We start from the raw sequence: 25125 nt of genomic DNA on the forward strand, positions 1-25125 counted from the left end.
AGTGCTTTTCTCTTTGGGAGAGGAGAGACACACAGGTCTAGAAAGGTAGGCAAAAATAAAAGTAATAAAAGCCCCCAAAAGCACAAATTAATTTGGATGTAGATTGTATACATCTTCTTGATAATTTTGCTGTTAGAGACAGACTTTTTACTGGCTGTTGGTAGCACCAAAGGAACAGGGTGTAAAGAGAAGAAAAAATTGAAAATTATCTGTAGAGGGTAGGAGTGATAACAACTATGGTGGTGTTGTAAACTGGAATAAATAATATGGAACACTGTGAAAAAATACACAATTTTGATTGAAGTTGCTGGTTAGATCCTTTGTGGAATATGTCAGTTGGAAAAATTGGTGCAGTGGATGTGATAGAGCAAAGCAAAACAAAAGTGCAGTGGTGGTTTTGTGACTGACTGGAGGTAACAGCAGTAGTTAAACCATAGGTTTGACAGGTGATGGAGAGTCTAGAAATAGTAGTGGGAGGAGGAGGATCAAGAGCTGTGCCAGAGCCCCAGGATATTTTGTCATCTTAGACAGCAAGTGAGAAAGGGTTTACACAAGAACAGACACATAGAAGATAGTGTTATGGAAACCAAAACACAAAAAAGATATTGAAACCAGACTGTAGGTGAAAATGAAGGGAAGCTGAAGAGAATAGGAGCTTAGAAATACAGTCAAGGAAGTGTGAGAGACCGTACTGGGAATATTTTTATTAGAGCAGTTGAGCCAGGAAGTTTTAGTGTACTAAACATTTGAGCAGTTGGGAAGGTAGTGTGTTTGGTGGTGGAAATAAAAAAGCCCAATACTTTCACAGATGGGTAAGCTGGTGGGATCTTGCTTCAAAGTTATGCTCTGTTCTTTTCCTTTTAAGGAGTAAGAGCTGCTGGTGGGTGAAGGGATGAGCTGAGTACAGGAGGAGAGACAAAGTGAGCTAGATCTGAAGATGGGACTAAAGTTACGTAGAAGGTTATTGGAAGAGGAAAACAGCAGAGAAGCTTCATGTCAGAGGTAGAAAGTGAGAAAAATAGGACTTGTTGGTGGAGGGATGACAAAGTAAAGGGACTTCTTTTCTTTGTGATCCTGTTCCAGGTGCAGAACAGGTTATATTTGTTCTAAAGGTTTTAAATCCTCATTTACCTTTTTAATGGTATTGATTGCTGTGATCAGTCACTGTTCATTTTCACAGTCCCTTAATTGCTGAGTAGCATCTGCTGATTTTGTGATGCCCTTTTTCTAGGTCAGGGACCAGAGGAGAGTCTCAATCTTTCACTGCTTGTCTCTCTGTATGAGTCAGGTTGGTAGTGATAAAGCTAAAGGCCTGAGAGCCGTATGCTGTGATCATTGTTACTGGTATCCATCCTTGGGATTCTCAGCAGTGAGGCCCAAGATTCACAGCGGAGCCGTCAGATCAGGATGGAGGTGTGTTAATGAAGTTGTGTGTGAGAGGTGGAAAAACATTAGCCTCTTGAGCAGGTAAATGTGGTGCTTGATATTTATAGGCTGTGAAGACATGTTGTTTTATTAACATAAAACCCTTGGGGGATTTTATTTGTTTTGTTTTAAGTTGTAGGTCTGTCTACTCTGCTCTTGTATTTAGGGTGATTTTTAATGTGTTTATGAAATAATTTCTTTTACAAATAAAGCTTTTCATGTTCCTGTTCCCTCTCTTCCTGGGTAATTAATGTTATTTGTTGCAAAAATCCTGCAAGAGTTTTAGCACTTCCCTGGTCACAGGGAAGTAGAGAGGTATACAGTAGCCAGGGAAATCACTACTGAGTTTTAAGGGAAGTAGCTGGAGGCAGGACAATATCCATAAAGGATCCTCAATTCTGGGAGTAGCCTCTTCTCATAACAGTTCATAATTACTGACTTAGTACCAGACTCATTTGTTCTGGCAGGCTTTTGTGGTGGATAAAGGCAGTGATATATAGGGAGGCCTAAGGAAAGGCTTTGTTTGTTAGTGTGAGGCTTTGGTCAACAATGATTTATAGATTTCAGGTCAAGTTCTCTTCTTATTAATTGGATTGTAAAACATAACTGGGAATTTGACTCTGGGGCAGCAAACTCATTAGGGTACAGGAGGAAGGGATACAGGGAAACTTTTCTTCGGTTATATATTTTGCATAAATTTTGTTTGAGTGCTTGGGGGAATAAAGAAAGGCATGTGGGTATTTTTATTTTGTTTGGGTTTTTTTTCTGCTTTTGATGTTTTTGCAAGTATAAATAAATCGCTGAAGTGCAGATTCTGAACAGTTTTGCACTAACCAGTTTTCCCAGAGGTGCCTCTTTTATCTGTTCCACTGGGAACAGAGCAGGTTGATGATCTCCATGACTACACTGTTGTTGGTACATCACAGCTGGTGGCTCAGTATCACATCAGACTTCAAGCACACAAGTCTTTATTGTTGAATGTGTAGAGCCATTGGAGTGGTGCATTCATCCTATTGAACTGACTTCAGCATCTTACTGGCTGAACAGTAAGACCTGAATATGCATTAATATGCTAACTAGGCTTTTTGGCAGGAGGAAATCAAGATAAATGTTGTAGGATTTCTTAGATATGGAAATGCATAAGGTTTTCTGTTGTGCATTTATATCTAAAGGTGACATGCTTGTTTTGGCTGGGGTCGAGTTAATTTTATCACAGTGGCTAGTACAGGCCTGTGTTTTGGATTTGTGCTGAACAGAGGGTTGATAATACAGAGATGTTTTTGTTATTGCTGAACAGGGCTTACACAGAGCCAAGGCCTTCCTGCCTTTTGTATTAGCACTCTGCAAGGAGACTGGAGGTGCCTGGGAGGTTGGGAGGAGCCACAGCCTGGACCGGTGACCCAAACTGACCAGAAGGAGATTCCACACCATGTGACATCGTGCATGTAGATACAGTGGGGGAAAAAGGATGAAGGAGGGATGTTTGGAGTGATGGTGTTTTGTTTTCCCCAGTAGCCACTACATGTGATGGGCCCCTGCTCTCCTGGAGCTGGCTGAACACCTGCCTGGCATTGCAAAGCAGTGAATCAGTCCTTTGTTTTGCTTTGCTTGTGTCTACTGCCTTTGCTTTCCCTATTAAGCTGTCTTTATTTCAATCCACAAGTTTTCTACCTTTTATCCTTCTTATTCTTTCCCTGATCCCACTGGTTGGGGAGTGAGCAAGTGGCTGCCTGGGGCTTGGCTGCCACCTGAGCTTATACCATGACAGGTGAACAAAAGGCTACACCAGTGTTTTCAACCAGTGAAAAGGATGAAAAGGCTTTTATTTTGGTACCTTTGAAAGAGAACAGATGTTGGGCTCATTACCTGCCCTAGTTCAGTCCTCCTTGATCTGTAATACCTTAACCTCATGTATTTGAAGTTTGCATGGGAAGTGCCAAAATGGGAATGGAATTGCAGGCTTTTAGTGTGGTCAATCTCTGTGTGACTAGTTGTCATTTGACTGTTACTTTACCGTTTTTTATATTAATTATCTTTACTTAGTATTAAAGTTGCAAATTGTTTGTAAAAACATCTTCTTACCTGCTGTGGGTCCATGGTGTAGAGAGCCTTTAGGAGCCAATATAACAAGATCTTGTGATAGTAGCAATAACAGAGAGTTGGGTGGGAGTTTTGATTTCCAGTGATCATTTAAAGAATGTGAATAATATCTCTGCAAATCAGTTTGAAAAAAACAATACATTAGATTTGTCCAAATGAACAAAGTTAACCTGAACAGTTGCGGGCTGGGTTTTCTTTTTTTAATTTTTTTTTTTTTTTGTATCAGTTGAACAAGCAAGGTTTGGGAAAAAAAGACGATTATAAATAAAACATTTTTCAAAATCTCAATATGTGGTATGTTGGCAAAATGAAAGCTTTTATTCAGAACATTTCTAAATTAGGAGGTTTGAATCAAAGGAGCTTTGACTTCAAGTTTTTCCCTGCAGAATAAAAACTGTTGACATTTTGGGTCTCCTGTGGCTATTTACCTGCCAAAGCAATCATTAGTATAGTTTTCAGAAAGTTCTATTTAATGCTTCAGAGGCTTTGGATTTTTAAGTAGAATTTTCTGAGGGCGCCAGCACTGGCTTCTAGGCAGTCTGTTGATGCTGAGAACATAAGGCCTCTAATTACTCGAGGACTGATGTTGTTACTTAAATACAAATCAACACAATTAATTTAATATGGAGTTGTGAACTGGAATTATGAAAAACACAAGTTGCATCATTTGTTGTAGAGGCTAAGGCATATGTTGTAACTGCTGGCTGCTTTTGTGAACTGCGTACTTGTGTTTCTGCAGAACATCTGTGAGTCAGGAGATCTGTGCCCTGTTCCACACTCTGTGCAAAACCAGCTGTGGTAGTCTTATGATAGCTTCACTTTTTTTGTGGTGCTCTTAGATGAAGTTCACAAAATGTGTTTGGAACCCTAGTGTGCTCATGTGCTCACTGTAAATACACGTTCATTTGTGCAAGTATGCATGTACATAAAAATTGCAAGATTAGCTTTTCCAAACAAGTGCCTTAATAGACCTATGATTCTTTCATGCCTGCAGATTTTACAAGGAAAAGGGAAATAAACCAGCCAAAGTACCTGTCATGAAATTCTTTTGCAGTGGACACCTTCATGTTTTGTAGCCAACTGTGCCCAGCTTCTCCAGCAGAATCCAGTGGGCAGAGGAACTGTGGAAATTTTTTTTTTCCAAACTTACTACAGAATCACTAATATTCAGTGTGTCACACTGTTTTGTACAGGAAGGCAAATTATCTTCTAAGAATGCAAAAGGGGGGAAAAAAAGAGCGGTCAATGAGTGCAGTTGGTAAATTCCTGTTGATTTAAAGACACAGGGAAGATCAGAAGAATTGAGGGATAAGCAGGAGCAAAGTACAGGAGTTAGTAACGTTGACATTTAGCATCGCAGTATTAAGAAATCAACCCTGGTTTGAGTTTATATATACAGTCTATTGTCTTGAACTCTCATTAGACTCTGCAACAAGATGGTTTTCCATCCAGAGATTTTATTTTCAACACTGACAGCTGTAAACATCACTGAAAACAAGGAGGAAGTCAAAACTGATGAGCAGGAAAAAAACCAAGTCAACAATCCGCCTTTTTGATTTTGAGCATACTTTGGTAGCAAGGTTCAGTGACACATTGCATGACAATATAAATAGGTGTACTGAGCATCTCAGTAATGATGTCTTTATCATTAGTATTACAGGAACAGTGTGCTACTGAGCACTTCTAAATAAGCATAGCTTTTCTTCTTTGCAGTATAATAATACTATGCAGAAGGTTTTTTTGTCATTTGTAGTGCTCTCTCTGTCTTACCATTGAAGTATAACCTGCTAAAAGAAACATGTCTAATTTTGAAGCCCAGGAGAGTAAAAAAACAATTTTTAAAATTTTGTTGTGAATTTTGTGGCTACAGTCATTTATATTGGGAGTTTGCTCTGAGACTTTACACTGCAAAGGGTGTTCTGGCCCAACAAGTATTTTAGCAAGTTGTATTTTTTTCTGTCAGAGCAGATCTTTATATGAATGAGATTCTTACAGGTACAGTGGGTATATATACATATGTATGTAGATATTTGCAGATATAGATATATGTGTTTATATATATATTAAAAATCTGATTGACTACTTGATAGTTCTAAGAGAAATTTATACTGAGTTCCAGGGTCCTTTCAGATCTTGCCATGTTCCTTAAAGCTTCTTCCTAAACAGTAGTTCCTGTTAGATCAAAGGCAGATAGTGTGCATATAGCTGTGTGTTTGTGTCCTGATGACTGAGAGGACTGCACAGGGTGCAGTGATGGATGCCATTGCAGTGCTGAGGCCATTGCTCAGTTGTTTGGGACCCTGTTTTTTTTTTTTTTTTCCTCTTCCTATTTAAATCATAGGAATAACATTAGAGGCGCTTCAAAAGGAAAGATGTAAGCCAATGTAATCTTCTTTGTAACTCCACTAACAGCTGTTCACAGAAACTCAGGGTGCTTCTCTTGTTTGAATATTTCAAGCAGTTTTTTTTAAAAGCAGAAAGCCAAAAAGCTTTCCAAAATGCGGTGTAACTCTTTAGTCGGGCTCACTACTGCTGGAAGTGAACAGCAGTGTAGCGAGAGATACAAAAAATACTGCTGAATTTGACTTGTGTTCCTCTTTGCCTTGTTCACAGATATTGATGAGTGTGCTGAAGGACGGCACTACTGTCGTGAGAACACCATGTGTGTAAATACACCAGGATCCTTTATGTGTGTCTGCAAAACAGGATACATACGCATTGATGATTATTCATGTACAGGTAAGAGCTCTGTATTTCTGGAGTGAAACAACAGAATGGTGGTGTATAGGAGTACTGATATGATTCTCCTAAAGTTAATCTTTATTTGAGTCACAAGGCATCTAAATGAAATGTTAAACAGAATAAACACCAAAATCCAGTGCAGAAAAGCTAATGCATTTTACAGAGTATATGTAGGTCATACTGTTTGCCTGAAATTGTGAGGTAGGCTGGGTTGTCTCATGGGTATGCATGGTCTTGGGTGCTGATTAAAAAGAGGAGACTGAAGAGGAAAATAAGCAAGCAGAAATAGTGTTGTTTTACTTGGTTTCCATGTTCCATACCAGTACAGCTTCTCTTGGAGCATAGTGACTCTTCTGCAAACTTTGGATGGAGTTAAATTTGCTACATATTAAAAGTGGCTGTGTCCTCATTTGGAGCTCTCCATCCTCAGTCAGGTTTCCCAGGTGAATACTGAGTTCAGAGGGCAGGAGTTCTGCTTGCCTCGAACCACTGGACAACATGATGGTCAGTCTTATATCTGTATCTTCCCTTTTTGCTCTACTGCCAGTGGACGTGTTTGGTTCATGCTGACTTTCTGTCTTCTGCTCTTCTTTTATTGCAAGGTAATTTAGGGTTATGGAATGAACTCTGGACATTTAAAACAGCCTTTGGTATCAGAGTCAGAGCCAGGCTGACTCTTAAGTGTTCCTGTGTGTTTTCCTACAACATAGATAAAGAAAAAATGAATCAATGATGTGGCATGTTTTCTCAGTGAACAAAACAGTATCACTATTTTGTGTGCACAGGGTAACAAATTAGCTCTCTCTATAAAAGGCTATATTTTTTCAGTAAAGCTTTCTTGAATTATCTAATAGAAATTGGCTATAAATGGATGAGAGTATTCAGAATGTGGAGGCAGCACTGTGAAGTTCATTTCTAATTTTGTTCTGTCCATTGTGTCTTGGCATTTTTAGCATCAATGATATGTCTTGGTACAGAAACAGCTTCATAAACTGGATGATTTCCTTGGCCAAACATGCACAACACTCAGGGACATGGATTTCAAATCACATACCATGTGATTTTTGTGAATGCTTTGTCTTATCTGTACTTGTCATTCCTCTCATACATTGGCAAGCACTGTTTTACTGCAGTGAGCCCACTTCTTGAAGGCCCAAGTTACAAAGACTGCCCACAGCAGGTCCTTTCTGAAGCAACCACTATGTTTCTGATGATTCTCTTACGTTTTCCACACTCTCAGCTGAGTAAAGAAATTGTTTCACTACCTCCTGAGTGTGAATATTGGGATTATTTTAGGGCTGACTGTATCTAAATCCGTGTGATACTTTTTCCACTTGGCTTCCGTTAACTTGCTGTTCTGATTGAACTTTGCAAATGGTAAAACATCACCAACTTTGCAGGGGCATTGGATGCCTGTAAATGTAATAAAGGTAGTTCTTGAGATTCCACACATTGCATTATTCATACTTGCTGAAGCATGCTGTTATGAGATACAGAGTTTTTCTGGAGTTACATTTTAGTGAATTTTGGATACTGACAGGCAACCATGAGGACACAGTCCCCGCTGGATGATAGAATTTCAATGAATGGCAACCTAACATCATTAAGTATATATGTCACAAATAAATGTGTTATTTTTCTGTTTCCACAACTATTGTGTGAGCACCTCCAGTGGAGGCACTGGCTAATTAAGTTAATATGTATCCAGGACTATGTTGGTGGGGTTGTATAGTATGCAGTTGTCCAAATCTCTCAGTGCTCATGTAGAGTCCAGTGCACTTTGAATTTTGTCAATGTCTGCAAAAATGTAGTCATTCAGCCCTCTCTTCCCCTCTGCAGAGTTTAAAGTTCTTACCAAGTTTCTGTTTGCCTTGTTGGCAATTCTGGGTTTAACTTGCCAGCTGAAATATCGAGGAAACTGAAGAAGAGGCTGTTTTTTTAATCCAGTTCAGGAATAACAAGAATGGGGCAAACAAGCAACAATTGACCCTTTGTGTTACTAAGTGTTAAATTTTTAAAATATATTTCAGGTCACAATTTCTTGTAATGCTGTGTAATCGAATCCAGTTTTGAAACTGTAGTTGTGCATAAAATACCTGACACTCTAAACTGGAGAAGCAGCTATGGGGGCACATCCTTGGGAATATTACTAACCAGGAAAAAAATGTACTGTAGCTTGGCACAAATATGTCATTGTTTGCACAGGATAGCTGAAGCCCAGGAAGATGTTGAAAAATCATATGTGAACCTTGATTAGGCAGGTTATGATGTAAGTGATGTCCACAACTTGCTGGCAGACTAACATACCTTATTGTTCCATCCTATGAACATACATATAATTTAGCAGTCATTGATCAAAATAGAAAAGAGACACAAAATCAGTGACATTGAAGAGTTTTTCTCCTGTACAAGACATTCGAAAAGAAATCTGTGCTATCCATCTCTGTCAGAGTCGTGCACACAAAAGACTGATTTAGACAGCCTATAGCTGCTTCCAAAACAGCTCCAGTTTCTTTTGTCCTGGCATGTTTATTGCAAGTTTTACAATAGATCTGAATTACATTTTTATTTTCACAACAAAGGATGTAATGAAGACATCAATTTCAGATACTGTTATTTGTATTCATATTGGAACCAAGATTCTCAGGGTTAGATTGCATTAGTCACAACCATATTTACACAGAAATCTGTTGTTCATGACTGATTTTTATGTTCAGAAATCAATCATAGCTATGAGAAGGAGAGATGACTTCTAAGTTGCACCCATATGCCAAATGGGTGCACAAACTGCAAATTAAAGGCATAAAAATATGCCCTGGGCTACCATACTTTGATATTCTCAATGATGTTGTCTCATTCCCCTTCTACTTTGCTTTCCAGAACTTGGAGTGTAATGATGATGTGCTGGGGGAAGGAAGGTAGAAAATGGCATGAGTCTCTGCTGAGGTGGTTTTATATGTGCAGAAGTATGCTGCTGCACCATCACTGTTAGCTGGGATCAAATCGGAATGTTTAGTTATTGTACATACAAAAATGCTGCTAGCAAGGATTTTCTTGCTATTTTCTACATCCGTGAGAGACTTTTCTCTCACGCAGAAGAGGTAGCAGGGAATGTAAACAACCAAGCCACCTGCAACCTTGAAAAGTCTTGTTTATGGTATAGTAGAAAAATATTTTGACAATGGATGTTTTAGGATTTTAGCCAATCACCCCCAAGGGGTGGCTGATCCTTTGTCCAATTAGACTATGAAAAAAAAAAAATCTATGAAAGAGTTTGTAAAATAATTAAATAAATCAATCTTGCTGCACAATTCCTGCCTGCTGGATCTTCTCTCCTCCTCCCTATGGCTGCGGGACACGGTGATATACTGTAGGAACCAGGCCTGCGGTAATAAGTTATTTTCTGACATAATAACATTTGTGTCTTTACTTTGCATGGGATTACAGAAATGCACAGGCTGTTTTCTTGGCTGGAAAAAAGGAAGTTTTCCTTCAGGAAACAAGGAAGGACCAAATGTCACCTCCAGTCTTTCAGGCTGCTGTGTAATTCACAGCTGGTAGCATTTCTCTGAACACCATAGTGGATGTCTTTTCCTCCACCATTTATTATGGGAGAAGTTAGGAAATGAGAGATGAGAGCTCTCTTCTTCACACTTGGCTCTAACAATAAAGAGCTCATACTAGCCACAGTGAATGGTTAATCGTATTTAGTCTCAACAATTGTCTTCAGTTTTCTGCACAGGGACCACTCACCTGAGTAACCCAACAAGAATGGAACAAAAGATACAAGACCCTGTGAGATTTAGTGCATCCTCCTTAGATTGTATTAAGGCAGAGGAAGGTATATTCCTTTATCTGGAGAAGCCATTTTTTTTCTGAGCCCCAGATGACTTTCAAGGCTCTGTTTCTGTGCAAAATCACGGGCCACCTTTTATTTATTTTTTTGCTTTCCATTTGGCATAAAAAGGGGAAGTGGCTCTGATGGAAGTGCTGGTGGTGTGCCCTGCCTTTCCTGTGGTTTGGCGTCACTGAGATGATGTAGGGGAGGTAAAGCAGCTTATGTTACCGTCCCAGAGACTTCCTCCCCAGGGGCTGTTTCATGTTTCACATTTAGTGGTACTGGTGAGGCAGGTGTTGGTGCTCTCCAGGAGTACCCTAGGACAGTGTATTCAGTTGACTCTCCCTGTGCCTATGCTCTGGGCACAAGATGATAAATGACTGAAGGACATATGAAGTATTAGTATATAAGCCAGAATCTTTGAATTAATGTTTGTACCTGCTGTCACCTGGGGTTTATGAAATGTAATGTATTACATATTTCTTGGGGTTTTTTTCTGTTTGTGTTTTATGGTTTATTAGGATTTGGTTTTGGGGTTTTTTGAGAGAAGTGAGTAATTTACAACTTTGTACCCGGACACCAGTGAGACTGGTGAATTGTGCTGTACTTGGGCAGAAAATACATGTGGATTCTTAACTGATTAATTATTAAAAGCATACCAGGCACGTTGCAAGTTGTTGACTACTTCCAAGCATGCTCTGGCTGCATTAGCAACGATGTCCATCTGAGCTGTGTGGGACCACTGCCACACGTGGAACTGGGCTCTCATATACATGTTTCAAGTGTCTGAAGACCATGTAATATTTTCATAACTGTTTTTATCAATCTATTCCAGATTATTTTGTCTTTTATTTTCATTTTCACTTTAGCCAAGTCATGCTGATTTTTTGCTACTGCTTTTAGAAAATAGTAACTTAGAAGCCAAAGGAGGTGGCAAACCAAGTGGAGATTATAAATCTGTGAGGATGTTATTGGGCTTTATGGCCCAGTACCATCACGTTTGTGCTCCAGGATTTATTTTCTGACTTCTGAAGAAAATGGTGAAGGATTTTTATGTAATATCTCATCACTATGTTGGGAACATTTGGAGGGTTTGTTCTTCAGAATCAAAATAGACAGAAGGGATGAAGTAGTTCTTTAGAATCATGGAATCATAGAATGGTTTGGGTTGGAAGAGACTTTGACTACCATCTGACTACCCCCCTGCCATGGGAAGGGACACTTTCCACTAGATCAGGTTGCTCAAAGCCCACGGCTTTGGTCTTTTTGACTTGGCCATATGGAAAAACTTACTCAGAGCAATGAGGAATATGTTGAATCCACCAGGCATTAACTAGCTGTATCCATCTGGACCTTGCTAGACCTCCCTCCTCCTCTGCCTCAGCTTATGTGTCTTTGTGAGTCTCAGAGATTTTCCTAACAACATGTTTCTGAATATGGTGTCAATGCATTCAGCATCATTTAATTTTTATCTGTGATAGCCTCTCACAGTAAACTGAAGTCTAATAATAGTTTTCACATAAATTACCAAGAAACATGGTGGTAGCAAGTTGAGTGACACCTGAAATGTTAATTTTTGGGAATACTGGCAGCTCTGCATATTTTGCAAATCAAATTAAATCACAAATCTGTTGCAAATTGGAAGGAATTCCAGTATCAACATTAAAACAATTAAGAGTCTGGGGAGATTGATTTGACATATGGAAAAGATTTAAGGAGAAAACTACACATTTAGTTGCATAATGATGATGAATGTGCAAAAAAGTAGGAATTATGGAAACAGTAATACTAATTAATAATTACTGGGGAGGTTTCAATAGTAAGAGGAAAATATAGGGGAAAGTGCCAGCCTGCAGATGCATGGCCAATACCTTTTGACATAAGTCTTTCACGTCTGACCCATATTCTTTACTCTCTAATGATATTGTGGGATGACTGAAAAAATTTACCTCAATGTAATGCATAGAGAACTGATTGCCACACTTAGCCCATTCAGCCCTCATGCATCTGATACTCTTTTGTCCATCTTTGTGCCTTTTTTTCCTATGCAGCCATTAATGTTTTCCAACTGGCTACATCATTGGGATTTATTTTACATTTGCTTTGCCCATAGCAGTCAAAACTGTGTCTTTCCTAAGCTCTCCTGTTTGGCTCTATTCTTCTACCTATCTGTGACTTATAAACAACCTACATATCTGCTTGGATTTCAGCTAATGCCACTAGTCATGTCCCTGCTTGAGAAGGATACCTTTTGGTTTAGCATTTTGCTCCTTTTTTTCATATAGTGTGTAGCCAAAGTTTAGGTCTTGTCTCCTTTTCCTTCATGAATGCTTTGTTTACAATAGAAATCCTCTGAGGATGCTTACGAGAAAGTGCAAGTGCATCCCATCCGTATCCCCCAAGCACAGATGCCTCCACTTTGGGAACCAGCAGTCTGGTATCTGGAAGGACTTTAAAATGCCAGTTATAAGGACCTGTAATTTTGTTGGAATTACAGCTCATACAATTTGTAATTCAGATCCCCAGATTATCAAGACTTTAGCTTTTTTCCCAGTTGTTATCCTCTGTTTCTTGCAAGCTACATTTATTTTTGAGGGGAACTACAGTCCCTGTCACATGGGGTTTTTTATTAACATAGTACTCTGACACACTTTGGATGAATGATTCCTCTTGGCATCTAGAAACTCAAGTTCATAAAAGTGCATCTTCCTGTCGGCTTCTGTTCAGATTTCATTGGTTTATTTTTGACTTATAAATCTGTCAATTGCTTGGGACATCAACAGTCTGAGAAATCTCGTACTTTTTTCTATACTGTGCAGTAGAAGTAATATTTAAGGGCAGGGATATTTGAGAAAAAGTTTTGTTGAATTTCTTGTGAGAATGCTGAAGGTAAAATCCATCTTTATTCCCTAGAACGCAGACCAATTCACATGTTCAGGAAAAGTACATTTCTGGGTTCTGATGTGGGGTGGCAAATGGTTTTGTACAGTGTACATTGGTAGGATTTCAGCTAGCTGTGCAGTGTGGGTATTTTCCAGTATCATGTATTACTAGTTATTTTTTTTTTCCAACTGAACATTTCAGATCCCACAAATGAGTTCTGAGAACTGAAGAAGAATACCTTTCTGTATTTAAAAGGATAAATAAAATCTAGCTTACATGTGAGGCATGTGGGCTGTGTTTTAGCATCAACACTAACCTCTTCTAAGAGTAGTGTAGTTATCTGAGTTTCCATGGACAAAAGCTACTGTAAGAGTGATGTAATCCAGAGTTGAATGAAGTCATCCATCTTCTGTTTAAAGCTGCATGCTTGTCCTCAGTTAATTGAAGTATAAAATTTGCCTGCTTTTTCAGATGCACAAGTGTATCCACAAGTTGTCCTGAAGGTAATAAGAACTGATAGTGCTTAGTACATTGGTAAATGAGGCCACATTTTAATAAGTGACTAAATGTGGCCTCAAGATGCAACTTTATTCAGCGCTGCTGTATGCCCTTTACCCTCCACTGCTGCAAAGAAGTTAAAAAAATAGAATATGACCTCAGGGGAGTCATAGGCTTATAGTGTCCCAGCCTGGCTACATGAAAATGCCATAATGTGAGACATGGTAACAATAAAAAACCCTAATTTCTTCCTGTTTATTTCCCTTGACTTACTTTTGATGAATTCAGCAACATTCAAGTTTTCCTCAAGTTCTGCAGCTTATAGAGCAGCTGAGTTCATTGGCTGTGCTTAAATAAAAGCAGAATAATTGCTCAGTATGGTGCAAGGGACAGAGCAATATACAAGCGTACTGACAGGGGCTGGTTGTCACATCACTGTATGTAGTGACATACCACAGCTTGAATAAGGAAATGTTTTAGTCAGCAAAACAGTTCTCCAGTCTCACTGGAGAACATAATGATGTGGGCAAGATGAACTGTCTGCCTCTCCATCTCCAATTTTGGTTACACCCCCACCCCTACCCCAGTTACATTAGAAGTAACGTGTACATGCATTATCCCACAGAGCAGTGCAAACTCCGCAGGGGCGATGGTGTCCAGCTATCCTGCCAGGGTTGCTATTAGTAATAAGCACTGTAGAAGTCGGCTTGTGTGCATGGAGGATTTTTAACTCAAAGCCTGTTTGATTCTGGTTTCTATTACTTGGCCCAGTTTCTATTCTGCTTTATAGTACGTCAGCCTACACGAAGCTCTCAATCTTCTTTCAGGATAAATTCTCTCCCATATCCACTTTCTAGCTGTACGATAATTCACAAAGCTAATAAAGGAATGATCGCTCAGACTGAGCTTGTTGCTATGCAACCACATTACTAAGATAACAACACAAGTAATTTTTATATAACTGCTGTATCTTATACAACTGAACTCAATTATGCTTTATTTGGATTCAGTCAGGTTATCCTTGGCAACTTAGTTTGGAGTCTGTTTCAGCTTGGAATGAGAACTTTTTTTTTCTTAGAGGATACCTTTTAGGTCCCATTTTCTCCTTGGTTACTGACCCAGTTCATGACAACTGTTCATCTGGCTATGCAATTATAGCAGGATGGATTTCTCAGCTGATCAAAATCCAAAGCATTTTTAAAGGGTCCTTGGTAGAACATGATTTGAGTTGTTAAACAGAAAATGTGTTCCCTTGACATCAAGATGTGAATGTATGATTTTCAGTATTAAATGCTTAATTTTTTAATGGAAATTATTCTTTAACCAAATATATATATATTTGGTATATGTGTGCGTGCTTGTTTGTGTTTATCTATATATCTATTAATGCATTATAGAACTGGATTTGCTATTGGCCTTCGGAACAAAGGTTGGTAAAAGGTATTATCCGGCTCTATTTTGCATTTCTATAATTTTGGTATTGTGTTTAAAATGTTTCTTTCTGCGGAAGGAGACATCAGAATTGATTATTTTGTTCTACAAGGAATATATTTTGCATTCTTTTGTGCAATGAGGAATTTTTAAATATATTAATGGAGTTCTAGATATCAACTTGAGAATATACTCAGTTTACAACTAACTCAGAAAAGAGTGAAACCTTTTTTTTTATGTAAAAAATTTGAAATTGCAATATTTCCAAGCATTAACATTGCTTGATATTTATATCGCAGCATTATGACAGACATCCAGTGTACCTCCTGTTTCTTGGTGTTCTGAAGTCCTCTGCAGCTTTCAATCAGCCAGCATCCCCTGCCAGCTTCCACAGTGCAGTTATGTGCTGTGTCAGTACAATCCGATTGGAAAGCAGAATTGTAGGGGTATAGCAAAATTAACAGTTTATTGTAAAAATAGAAAATCTAACAAATTGTACATGAATTATTAATTCCTAAGGTAATTACATTGACTTTGTATGTCAGAATTTTACTGACATTGGCACAGGAGGTGGAATTCAGTTTGCAATTAAGACACCCCAATCTCTTTGTCTAAGCCCACGTTGTGATCAGCAGAGGTCAAGGATTCAGCTGGACCCAACTGAGTTGTCTATTTACAGGTTCGAGGCAATCGTCATGATAGGATTAGCAGATTCCACTCAAGAGTTTATAGGGCTTGTGCTTTTTGAGTTCTGCTGGATACAGAGTAAGTTAGCTCTTTCCAAGTGTTTGTGTTGCCTGTGGCCGGATCAATCCCATATTAGGTACCTATTTTGCACTTCCTCAGTTCTTTAGGTAACACTGTCTGAAAAGGGGAACTTAGATGTCTATAGCCAGATCTGGTTGCCCAGTTATAGTTCTAGCAACTTTTTAGATGCTGTGATATGTCTTACTTGCACTCCAACTGCTATTACAGTCTTTCTGTAGAGCCTTGCATTAACAGCCTTTACTGATGTCTTGGATATCCATGAGGTGTCATGCTGGATGTGACCTGTTAGCTAGGCATGTGTTTATGCTGTGGAATCCTGCCCAGAAACACACACATAAATATTAGGTACTTAAATCTGGGGCTGCACTGCACCCAGGATTACCAGCAACCAAAGATCTGCTGTTTTTTCTGCGAAGAGTTTAAGTCCAAGAGACTGAAGAATACATAGGCTGTGGTCTGGTTGAAGCTTCATCTATTCATCCTGAAATGCAGTGTTAGGGGTGGTCTGTAAGGATTAGGATGATGGTAACAAGGGGATGGCTGGTATTGATTCGTTGCAACATGACATCTCTTCACAGCTGGACCTCCCCTGGCCTGTCCTTCTGTGGATGATCAGAGGCTATGACAGATAGCCTGTAAAGATCAGGAAACACAGTAGGCAGCCTTGAGGACAGTTTGTTTGAAGTCATAAGGATCTTTCTGGCTCAGGAGATGGGAATCTGCTGCTGTCTCACTGAGCGAGCCAGAAGTGAGGGAAGTTGGATGGCTCAGATCTATCATGTCTGAGCCAGCTGGTGATTGCCTCATGCTGGGAGAGTGTTGCCTGTTCTCAGAGGGACTCCAGCCAAGGTCAGTGAGAGACTGGAGCTACTGTATGAAGCAAGACAGTTTTTAAAAAAAGGAACAGTGGAGTTATTTAAGGTTATGTGATTATGCTGCATTGAAGTCAGTGGTTTTCTACACGTTCACAGTAAAATAAGATATCTGTAGCCATGATACCAATTAGCTGGGGTTTAAGGGTAGTGGATACTGCTGGCAGTATATGGGTATCATGTCTGTCTTTTGGCATTCTACTGTTGGAAAACATTTCTAATCTAAGATAACACAGTTTTAAGAAAAGACAGAGGGTAAGAAAGCTAAATTCCACGACTGGTAAGGAGAGACATAATATTTTTTAATATTGTCCAGGGCTTCAGAAGCCTTTTCTATTAATATTATAGTTGCAAGTTTTTTCTTTGAATGAATATGGAAGATTCCTGTTTGGATAGATAGGAATTTCTGAATTATTTCTGCTCAGACAATCTGTGGGCATGGAAACCTTTAATTCTTTGCAATTGGATTCCTACTGCATGCCACATGGCATATCTTACAATCACTGACTCCTGAAACAACTTAGAAGTGTCCTTTGTTTTTTCATTAAATGTTTATAAGAGATTAATCTGCTTTATGCTAAATGGAAGACTGTTTCCTTAACTCATGTTTTATACTGTCAGTCATTATAATTTAGTATGTCATCTTCTTTGACAGTTTGTCTCTGCAATAACTCTCTATCAATATTGCTATCTTTTGTCAGTCTTTTGGACTGATGATTATCGACTTACAAAACCTTATACTTCACCATATCAAACTGCTTTCTTGTGATACATACCCCTTGACCACAGCAGGAGTTGCATCCTTCCTAGTCCTTCTTTGCACATAGAATTATGCTGAAATCTACCTTGAAATGCACGAAGTAAACATATTGGACTTATCCACTTCACTGACTCACCCAGTGTCTGTGTTCCTATGTGCAGTCCCAAATAAAGGCTTATATTTTTAGTTTTGCATGTAACTTCTGATTCACACTGAAATGTGCTGATGGTTCTGCAGTCAGGCTGTGGCTGGTCATGCACGAATGCATAGCGTGCAAGTTAAACTCTCACTTCTGCTGCCCTTCTAATTTTTTCTAAAACTAGTTTCAGTTCCTGAATTTGCTCTGTCAGTGTTTGCCAGCTCATCTAAATGAATAAAGGTGACAGAGTCTTTGGCAAGACCTCTCAACAGCAGTCAAAGACAGTGGATCAACGAGAAGGAACAAATACTACCTACTGAGAGAATATGTTGGAACCCATCCTTAGGGTTGTGATCTGCTAATGCCCCAAGGAAGACTGGTGAAATCATCATCAGTAATTTGAAAAGTCACATTGATACAAAGAGAAACATTGCTGTCTAGGTCATGCTGCTGTACAATATAATCCTAAGGGGTTTGGGTGAAATTTCACTTTTGTTAGTGAAGTTGCATTTTGTAAGGTAATATTTTTGAAAGTACTGTGTCTATAAAAGATACTGGATATTTTTCCCGAGGACATTCTCAATATACAGAACTCACAGAACTGTTCTGTCTTGTCTTTTTTTTTTTTTTTTTAATAAGAAAATGCTAGTGGGTTTGTGGCATCTTCAAGACTGAACTAGAAAACAGAAAATCTAAATTATTTCAGGAATGGTAATCAATTTACTACCTTGAAACCATCCCCTTTACAGTTCATATAGTCAGTTGTGCAAAAATTGATGTTCCCCTTCACTCCGCAACAAATAACAAAAAAACCTTTGAAAATCTTGATGTTTCTATCAAGCACCAAGAGCTCTGTCAACAAGCTTAGCAATAAAATGGGAAGCTGCTCTAACTAAATGGTTTGTAGGAGTTTTTGTAGGAGTATTTTTTCATTCTGACAAGCTTCCAAATAATCTCAGAAAGACTGTATCTGCTTCTTTCTGTCGTTATATGCTGCAGTCTTTTCGCATCCTCTGAAATGTGTTCTTTGGAGAAATGGTGCAAGGAATCGTATCTATTTCATATTTTAAAAGTCAAAGGTATTCCATGGAAAACACATGCAGTGAGCTAGCTTGATTAGCCCGTAACTCACACTGCTCAGAATCAAAAGTCACTGTTGTTGTCTGTAGCTGTTCTTTACAATTGTCACATGAAGGCAATTAGAATTAAGTATCTTAATGTTTTAACCTTTCTTTTTAATTATTCATGTTTTGCTTTAGGAATGAGCAGTTTTTTAAAATATCAATGTCCTTATTTATTTGCATTTTATTCCTTCATTATATTCACCTGTTTGAGTGTGTCTCCCAATATACTAGTAAAGGTGCATTTAATTTGAATGGGGCACAGAATTTAATCGTGAATAGTTATTTTCTAATGCAAAATAATATTAGAGTGGTAGACTGCTTAATCATGCAATAAAAGATAAATTTATACTATCCTAAATATCTGTCTTGGCAGATATTGGAACTAATTTGTAAATACTTTGTAATTTAATGTCCAAGTCACATGGAAATGGAGATTTGGACTGGACTGACAAAAGATAAGCAGCTCTGAGTCACACAGACCAATCACCAGGAAAAATATATTGTCAGCAACAGTAATTACAGCAGGTAATTGTGTCATTTACCCTGTTACAGATGAGTAAATGTGATGAGCTTGGAACATACCAGCTGTCACACAGCATTAACTTTGATGTTTAGGATTTGGAAACCTGTAATAGAGTCTTCTAATGACAGTGCATTTAAAGAAACAAAGCTAAAGGTTTCACACTGTTCAAAGCAGAGATAAATGGCCGGTCCTATTCAAGATAAGATTGATTTCTAGAAAGGGGAGGATTCATCAAGAGTATCTGTTTTCATTTGTTTCAGTGTTTTTAAAATTTTGGAGTGTGAAAATACTTAGAAAAATTTGTCACCTTGTTCCTAACCCTTCAGAAGGTGAAACTGGATGGACTTAAATTCTGTCTGCGTCATTTTAATGCCTGAGAGGTAAATAAAATTTGGTGGTGGTGGTAGTCTGAACAGATATTCCAGTCTGTTTTGAATACCCTGGGTTTATGTTAGTACACCGTCCATAGGGTGGGCTTCATCTTAGTTTGAAGTCCTCTGGAGTTGTTCACAGCATTTCTGCTTAAATCCTAACTTTTCCAAAGAGCAGACTTGTGAAGGAAGTAAGATTACAGAGGTGAAGTCATTCTGGGCTGACAGTAATAGTAGCAAAATTGAATATCTGGTCAAAGTTTACTTTCTTCTTAACTTCATTGATTATAAATTCATATTTTGAGTTTTTGAGACCTGAACAATACTGTAGACTTCATATCTGTGGTTCTGCTTCTTAGAACAATTCATGGTGCTCTTAAACAACACAGCAAATTTGATGGCAGAATTTTTCAGATATGTAGAGTTTGCTGAAGTGTGCTTATGCAAATACTTATTTATCAATATAAAATACACATAAATATCTTAAAAGTATTCCAACCTTAATGATTCTTTGATATATGTAAGTACAGAAATAATTATCTGTAAGCTTGATAGACACTAGCAATTGAACTGTGGCAACAAAAACATGATGTGGTCTGGAAAATGTACCCATGCAACAAGTTAGCCAGTGTCAAGTTTCATATCATTACAGGGGTGGGGGAAGGAAGGTAGAAGCGCATTTTGTTGCACCTCCTTTACTGTGCTGTGCAGTTTTTTGTTAGAATCAGTTCAGACAGCTCTGCAGGTTATCTCCTGGCATCAAGGGCTCTATCTGAACTGCAGAAGCCAGGAGTACTTCATGGCTTTCCAAGCCAGCTGTGTGTGTTAGCTCTTCCCTGATACTGCACAGCAGTGAGGACTGGCTGTACCATTCTCCCCAGGTGCTTTTGTGTCCAAGGAAGGCAGCTGACATGCAGTGTTCGTGAAGGATATGCTTGCTGTGCTGTTTTGGTGTGCCTTTGTAAACTATCAGGGAGGATGAATGCTGGGGAAAATTGGGTGTGTCACTGGAGATGGCACCAAGGCTGGCCAAAGGGAAAAGCAGCAATATTGCTTTGCCTTACCACCACTGAAGTATAACTTTGTCCCCGTTTTCGAGTAGAGAACCCTCTTCGAAATCAGGTGAGCAACACTTAAAGAAGGCCTCCTCCCCCTAGAGAGCTCAAGCATCTTGTCTTGTCAAAAATAGTGCTGTCCGTAATACACAGTGAGTGATCTGAGTGTCTGAGTCACAGCACTGCCAGGGAAATGAGAGGAACTACTTCATGCATTAAGAAATCTCTCTGCTGCATGAGAAAACAGGAAAAAAACCTCATTTGTTTCCTAACATTTATGGTTAGGTAAGTTGCTCCAGATTCCTGCAGACAAGAGCAGGATCAAAGCAACAGCAGCATTTCATCCACCACTGTGGTGCCTCTCATTTTCTTTGCCAGACAAGTGCTGACTTTGATAATGGTGCTGTAAGGTTGTAACTGATTTTCCAGGAGCCCCTGAAATGTGTTGACAAACCCTGGTCACAATGCTATTCCAAAAAGAACAGAAGCAGCACCAGCTGTTTCCAGAGAGCTTTGAGAACATTACTGTTCTCTGGCAGTTTTGGTTGCTGAGACATCTTTCTTCTATCATGTTGTGCTTATCCACCTTCTGTTAACTTTGTGCTGAGAAAGTCTTCAGAGGTGTTTTTAGGGAGCCTTTTGGTCATGTGGGTAATCTCTAAGTTGTTACTAGTGCAATATGAGAACAGGCAGCAAGTTACCAGCCTCAACAGCAGTCAGGTTACTTCACAGCTTTTATTTGTGTAACAGAAATATGCATGGGAGGGAGGCCAAACACCCAATGGGTATCTGTTGCTGGTGGCAGACTTGTTATAACATGGAGCCTTTTAGTAAGGAAACGGTAAATAAAAAGGGTTGGAATTAGGAGAAGAACTAAAATAAACATTTTTCAGTTGGCTGAGGAAAACATATTTGCAGCTCTAGTCTGGCTATTCTACTAGCAGTGAAGTAGGGAGCACCACTAAAGATGCAGAATTTGCTATCACTATCACTTTTGACAACATAATAGAAGATTTTGAAAGCATCAGTTTATCGTAAGTGTCTGGGAGGCTTTGTATACAATAAAAGTTGGAATTAAGTAAGATTTACCTAGGAATAAATAGTGCATCTGGCTAGATTAAAAAAAAAAAAAAAAAGAGATAAAAAACCAGATGACTCTGTGGAGAAAGTCTAGAAAGTGTACACAATGAAATACCTTTTAAAAGAAAGAAACCTCATTTTAAAGTGTCCCTGGTAAAAGATATTAAGAGATCAGTTTGAATTAAGGCAAAAAATAAGTGGGTGATGAGTCCTTGTCAAGGTCTAGACTGAAATCTAAGGTGGGATTTTCAAAGTAATTTTGCATTTATGCTACAGTCCTGCCATTGAAATTGGTGGGAGTTACAGATGTTCCTTCAGGAAAAACAGTTAGGTCTCTGCTAAATGGTTTAGAAAATCCTTCCCTTAAAATTTTCTATTCAAGAGGGAGTATAGAAAATGGCAGACGTGACAGAAAGGGGAGATAAATGAAAGCTTTTTTAACTTCAGCTGTCAGGCAAAATATTCTTCAATATATTTACTCTGCCTAACTGGTTGAAAAGTATAAAAATTCACAGGATGTTGCATGAATTAACACTGGTTAATGTTGCAATAGAAGCCTCCATGAGAGGAGTTATTTTGTAAAAATATGTATTATTCCATGAAATCAGAAATTATAAAACACATTTTGAGGATAATGAATCTTAGTTTAACAAAGTTTAAATGATTTGATGAAGAGCTGTAGAGGAAGATCTTTTTAGAGTAAGTTTTTGAAAAACTAGCATTAACTAGAATTAGAATGTCTTATATTTTTGGAAGTTATATTTGCATATAAACATGCAGTATTCCTCTACATACTTTTGGTCCCAGTATCTTTCTTGCGTTACCTGCCTTAGTAAAGAGCATGCACACATTAAGAGTTTTGGCTCTCCTAGAAAGAAAAAAAAAAGTCATGATTGGAAATGTGAGGTATTTTAGGGATGGATTTCATCCTCACATACAGTGTCATGATTTGTTTCTTTTGTGAAACAAATTACACCAGTTCCAAAAGTTCAGCTCAGTCTGCATCTGTTTGAGTCTTGTCAGAGCTGCAGCCAACTTGGAGCTTTCTCCAGAACCCTCCTGGCCTCACAGGCAGATGTGAGGAGAGTGACTGCTTGTTTTTTCAGTTACTTTTAATCCTACATCAGTAATCACCAGTAATATAGATTCCCTTTTATGTCTTCCTAGTAGTATAACTAGGATGCAGTTCTGGAGCTTTGTTTTTTCATATGGATGTGAAAAGGAACACTGGATTTTGGATGTATCCCCAAGTGGATTTTCTTCCTAAGGTTTCCTTACAGTTGCATTATTTTTCCTTTTTTATTATATTAAGACCAAATACAGAATAAGTATATAAGCTAATAGCTGGAAGAGAGAAAAGAGATCTGGATGAGTTAATGGCAGCTGTTCTCCCTGAAGAACAACAATGGACTAAGCTATTGCCAACAGAAACAGCATCTCAGAAAGCAGGATGATCTCTAAAACAGACCTTGAGAATAGAATATGCACATGCCAGAGCTATTTTTATTTTCTACATAATTAAAAGAAAAAAGTAGGAAAGTTCTGAACATAGGTGTGCTGGGTTTGGCTGCGGCCGAGTTAATTGTCTTCACAGTGCTAGTAAGTGGCTGTGTTTTGGATTTGTGCTGAACACAGGGTTGATAATACAGAGATGTTTCTGTTCTTGCTGAGCAGGGCTTACACAGAGCCATGGCCGTCCTGCTTTCTTACTGACACACTGGGGAGGAGACTGGGGGTGCCTGGGAGGTTGGGAGGAGCCACAGCCTGGACAGGTGACCCAAACTGACCAAAGGGAGATTCCAGACCATGTGACATCATGCTCTGTATATACGGTGGGGGAAGGAGGAGGGAGGGGGACATTTGGAGTGATGGAGTTTGACTTCTCCAGTAGCCACTACATGTAATGGGCCCCTGCTCTCCTGGAGCTGGCTGAACACCTGCTTGGCATTGCAAAGCAGTGAATTAATTCTTTGTTTTGCTCTGCTTGTGTGTGTAGCCTTTGCTTTCCCTATTAAACTGTCTTTATCTCAAACCATGAGTTTTGGGCTTTTGCCCTTCTGATTCTCTCCCTGATCCTGCTGGGGGAGGGAGCAAGCAGCTGCTTTACAGAAATTGTCATTTATGACTGCACTGAAGAAAGAATTAGAAAATGAGGACCAAGAACAGCATGGATATATGGGAGTGGATGAAGATAAAAATTAATCAAGTAACAGGACTAGCAGGGAACAAACTCTTGTAGACCTGGCTTTTGGTGTCCCCAGCTTTGAACTGAAGACAGATGCTGGTGGTCATTAATAATTAATGACTTGAGCATTAACTCAGAGTAAACAGTGTTATGGTAACTCTATGAGTAATTAAAACACAGGTTCTGTTTGCTTTTAAATTAAGAAATAGCTATAGAAAAAAATAAATTCGGGAATATCAATCAAAAATTTTAACATAAATACATGGAAAATATAAAATCATAGACTCCTTTAGGTTGGAAAAGACCTTTAAGATCATCAAGTCCAACCCAGCACTGCCAAGTCCACCACTGAACTATGTCCCTACATGCCACATATACGTGCATGTCTTTTAAATACCTCCAGGGATGGTTACTCAAACACTTCACTGGGCAGCCTGTTCCAGTGCTTGACAGCCCTTACAGTGAGGAATATTTTCCTAATATCTAATCTAAACCTCCCATGGTACAACTTGAGGTCAGTTTCTCTTCTCCTATTGCCTGTTACTTTGGAGATGAGACTGAGGCCTCACCTGTCTACAACCTCCTGTCAGGTAATTGTAGAGAAGGTCCTCCCCAGGCCTCCTTTTCTCCAGGCTAAACAATTCCAATTCCCTCAGACACTCCTCATAAGACTTGTTCTCTGGTCCCTTCAGCAGTTTCAATGCCCTTCTTTGGACACCTTCCAGCAAATAGTTCAATAAATTTACAGCATTTGCTCTTTAAAAATAGTGTGCATATACTGAGACTTAAATTAACTGCCAATTAGAGTTTAAATGAGTTAATGTGAAGTCTTAAAGAAATTAACCATCTGTCATTTCTCAATGATCTTAATGGAATAAGTCTTCCATATTACACATGTAATTGCTACTAATTTTTGTCTCGTACATGAACTGTAGGTGGGGGAAAAAACCCCTTGTAGTCAAGATCAACTGTAAGTGGGCATTTAAGTATGTTGGCATTGATAATTCAAGTAACTCGTATTTGTTTTCACTGCCACATCAGATGGTCAGCTGGTCACCATGGTTCTGTAGTTCTGTACCGAATCAATGGGAAGGAGACAGAAGGCCAAAGTAATTTCAATTCTTGAATGCAGAGGGATCAAAAGGGAAAATTACGTAATACATTCTCTTTATTTAAATTATTTTAATTTCATCCTGGTTCACAAGTTCTTCACTCAGCAGTGAATAGCTGTTGCATCATGTTACAAGATTACAATTGCACGAATGTATCTTATTTATATTTTTGGGAAGTTTTATGCATTTCTGCACCTTAAACATGATCTCAGCTCTTAT

At 38.7% G+C, this 25125-nt stretch overlaps 1 protein-coding gene across 2 annotated transcripts in view; it reads left to right on the forward strand.

The window, feature by feature from the left end:
* The window catches only part of NELL2 (neural EGFL like 2), a 147582-nt gene that overhangs the window by 77345 nt on the left and 45112 nt on the right, over positions 1–25125 (forward strand). For both annotated transcript variants that reach the window (XM_032106575.1, XM_032106576.1), the window contains exon 13: positions 6139–6264. In XM_032106575.1, coding sequence (XP_031962466.1) covers positions 6139–6264 — 126 coding nt within the window. The remainder of the gene's footprint in view (positions 1–6138; positions 6265–25125) is intronic.

Source organism: Corvus moneduloides, chromosome 4, assembly GCF_009650955.1.
Source record: "Corvus moneduloides isolate bCorMon1 chromosome 4, bCorMon1.pri, whole genome shotgun sequence".
NCBI lineage: Eukaryota > Metazoa > Chordata > Aves > Passeriformes > Corvidae > Corvus > Corvus moneduloides.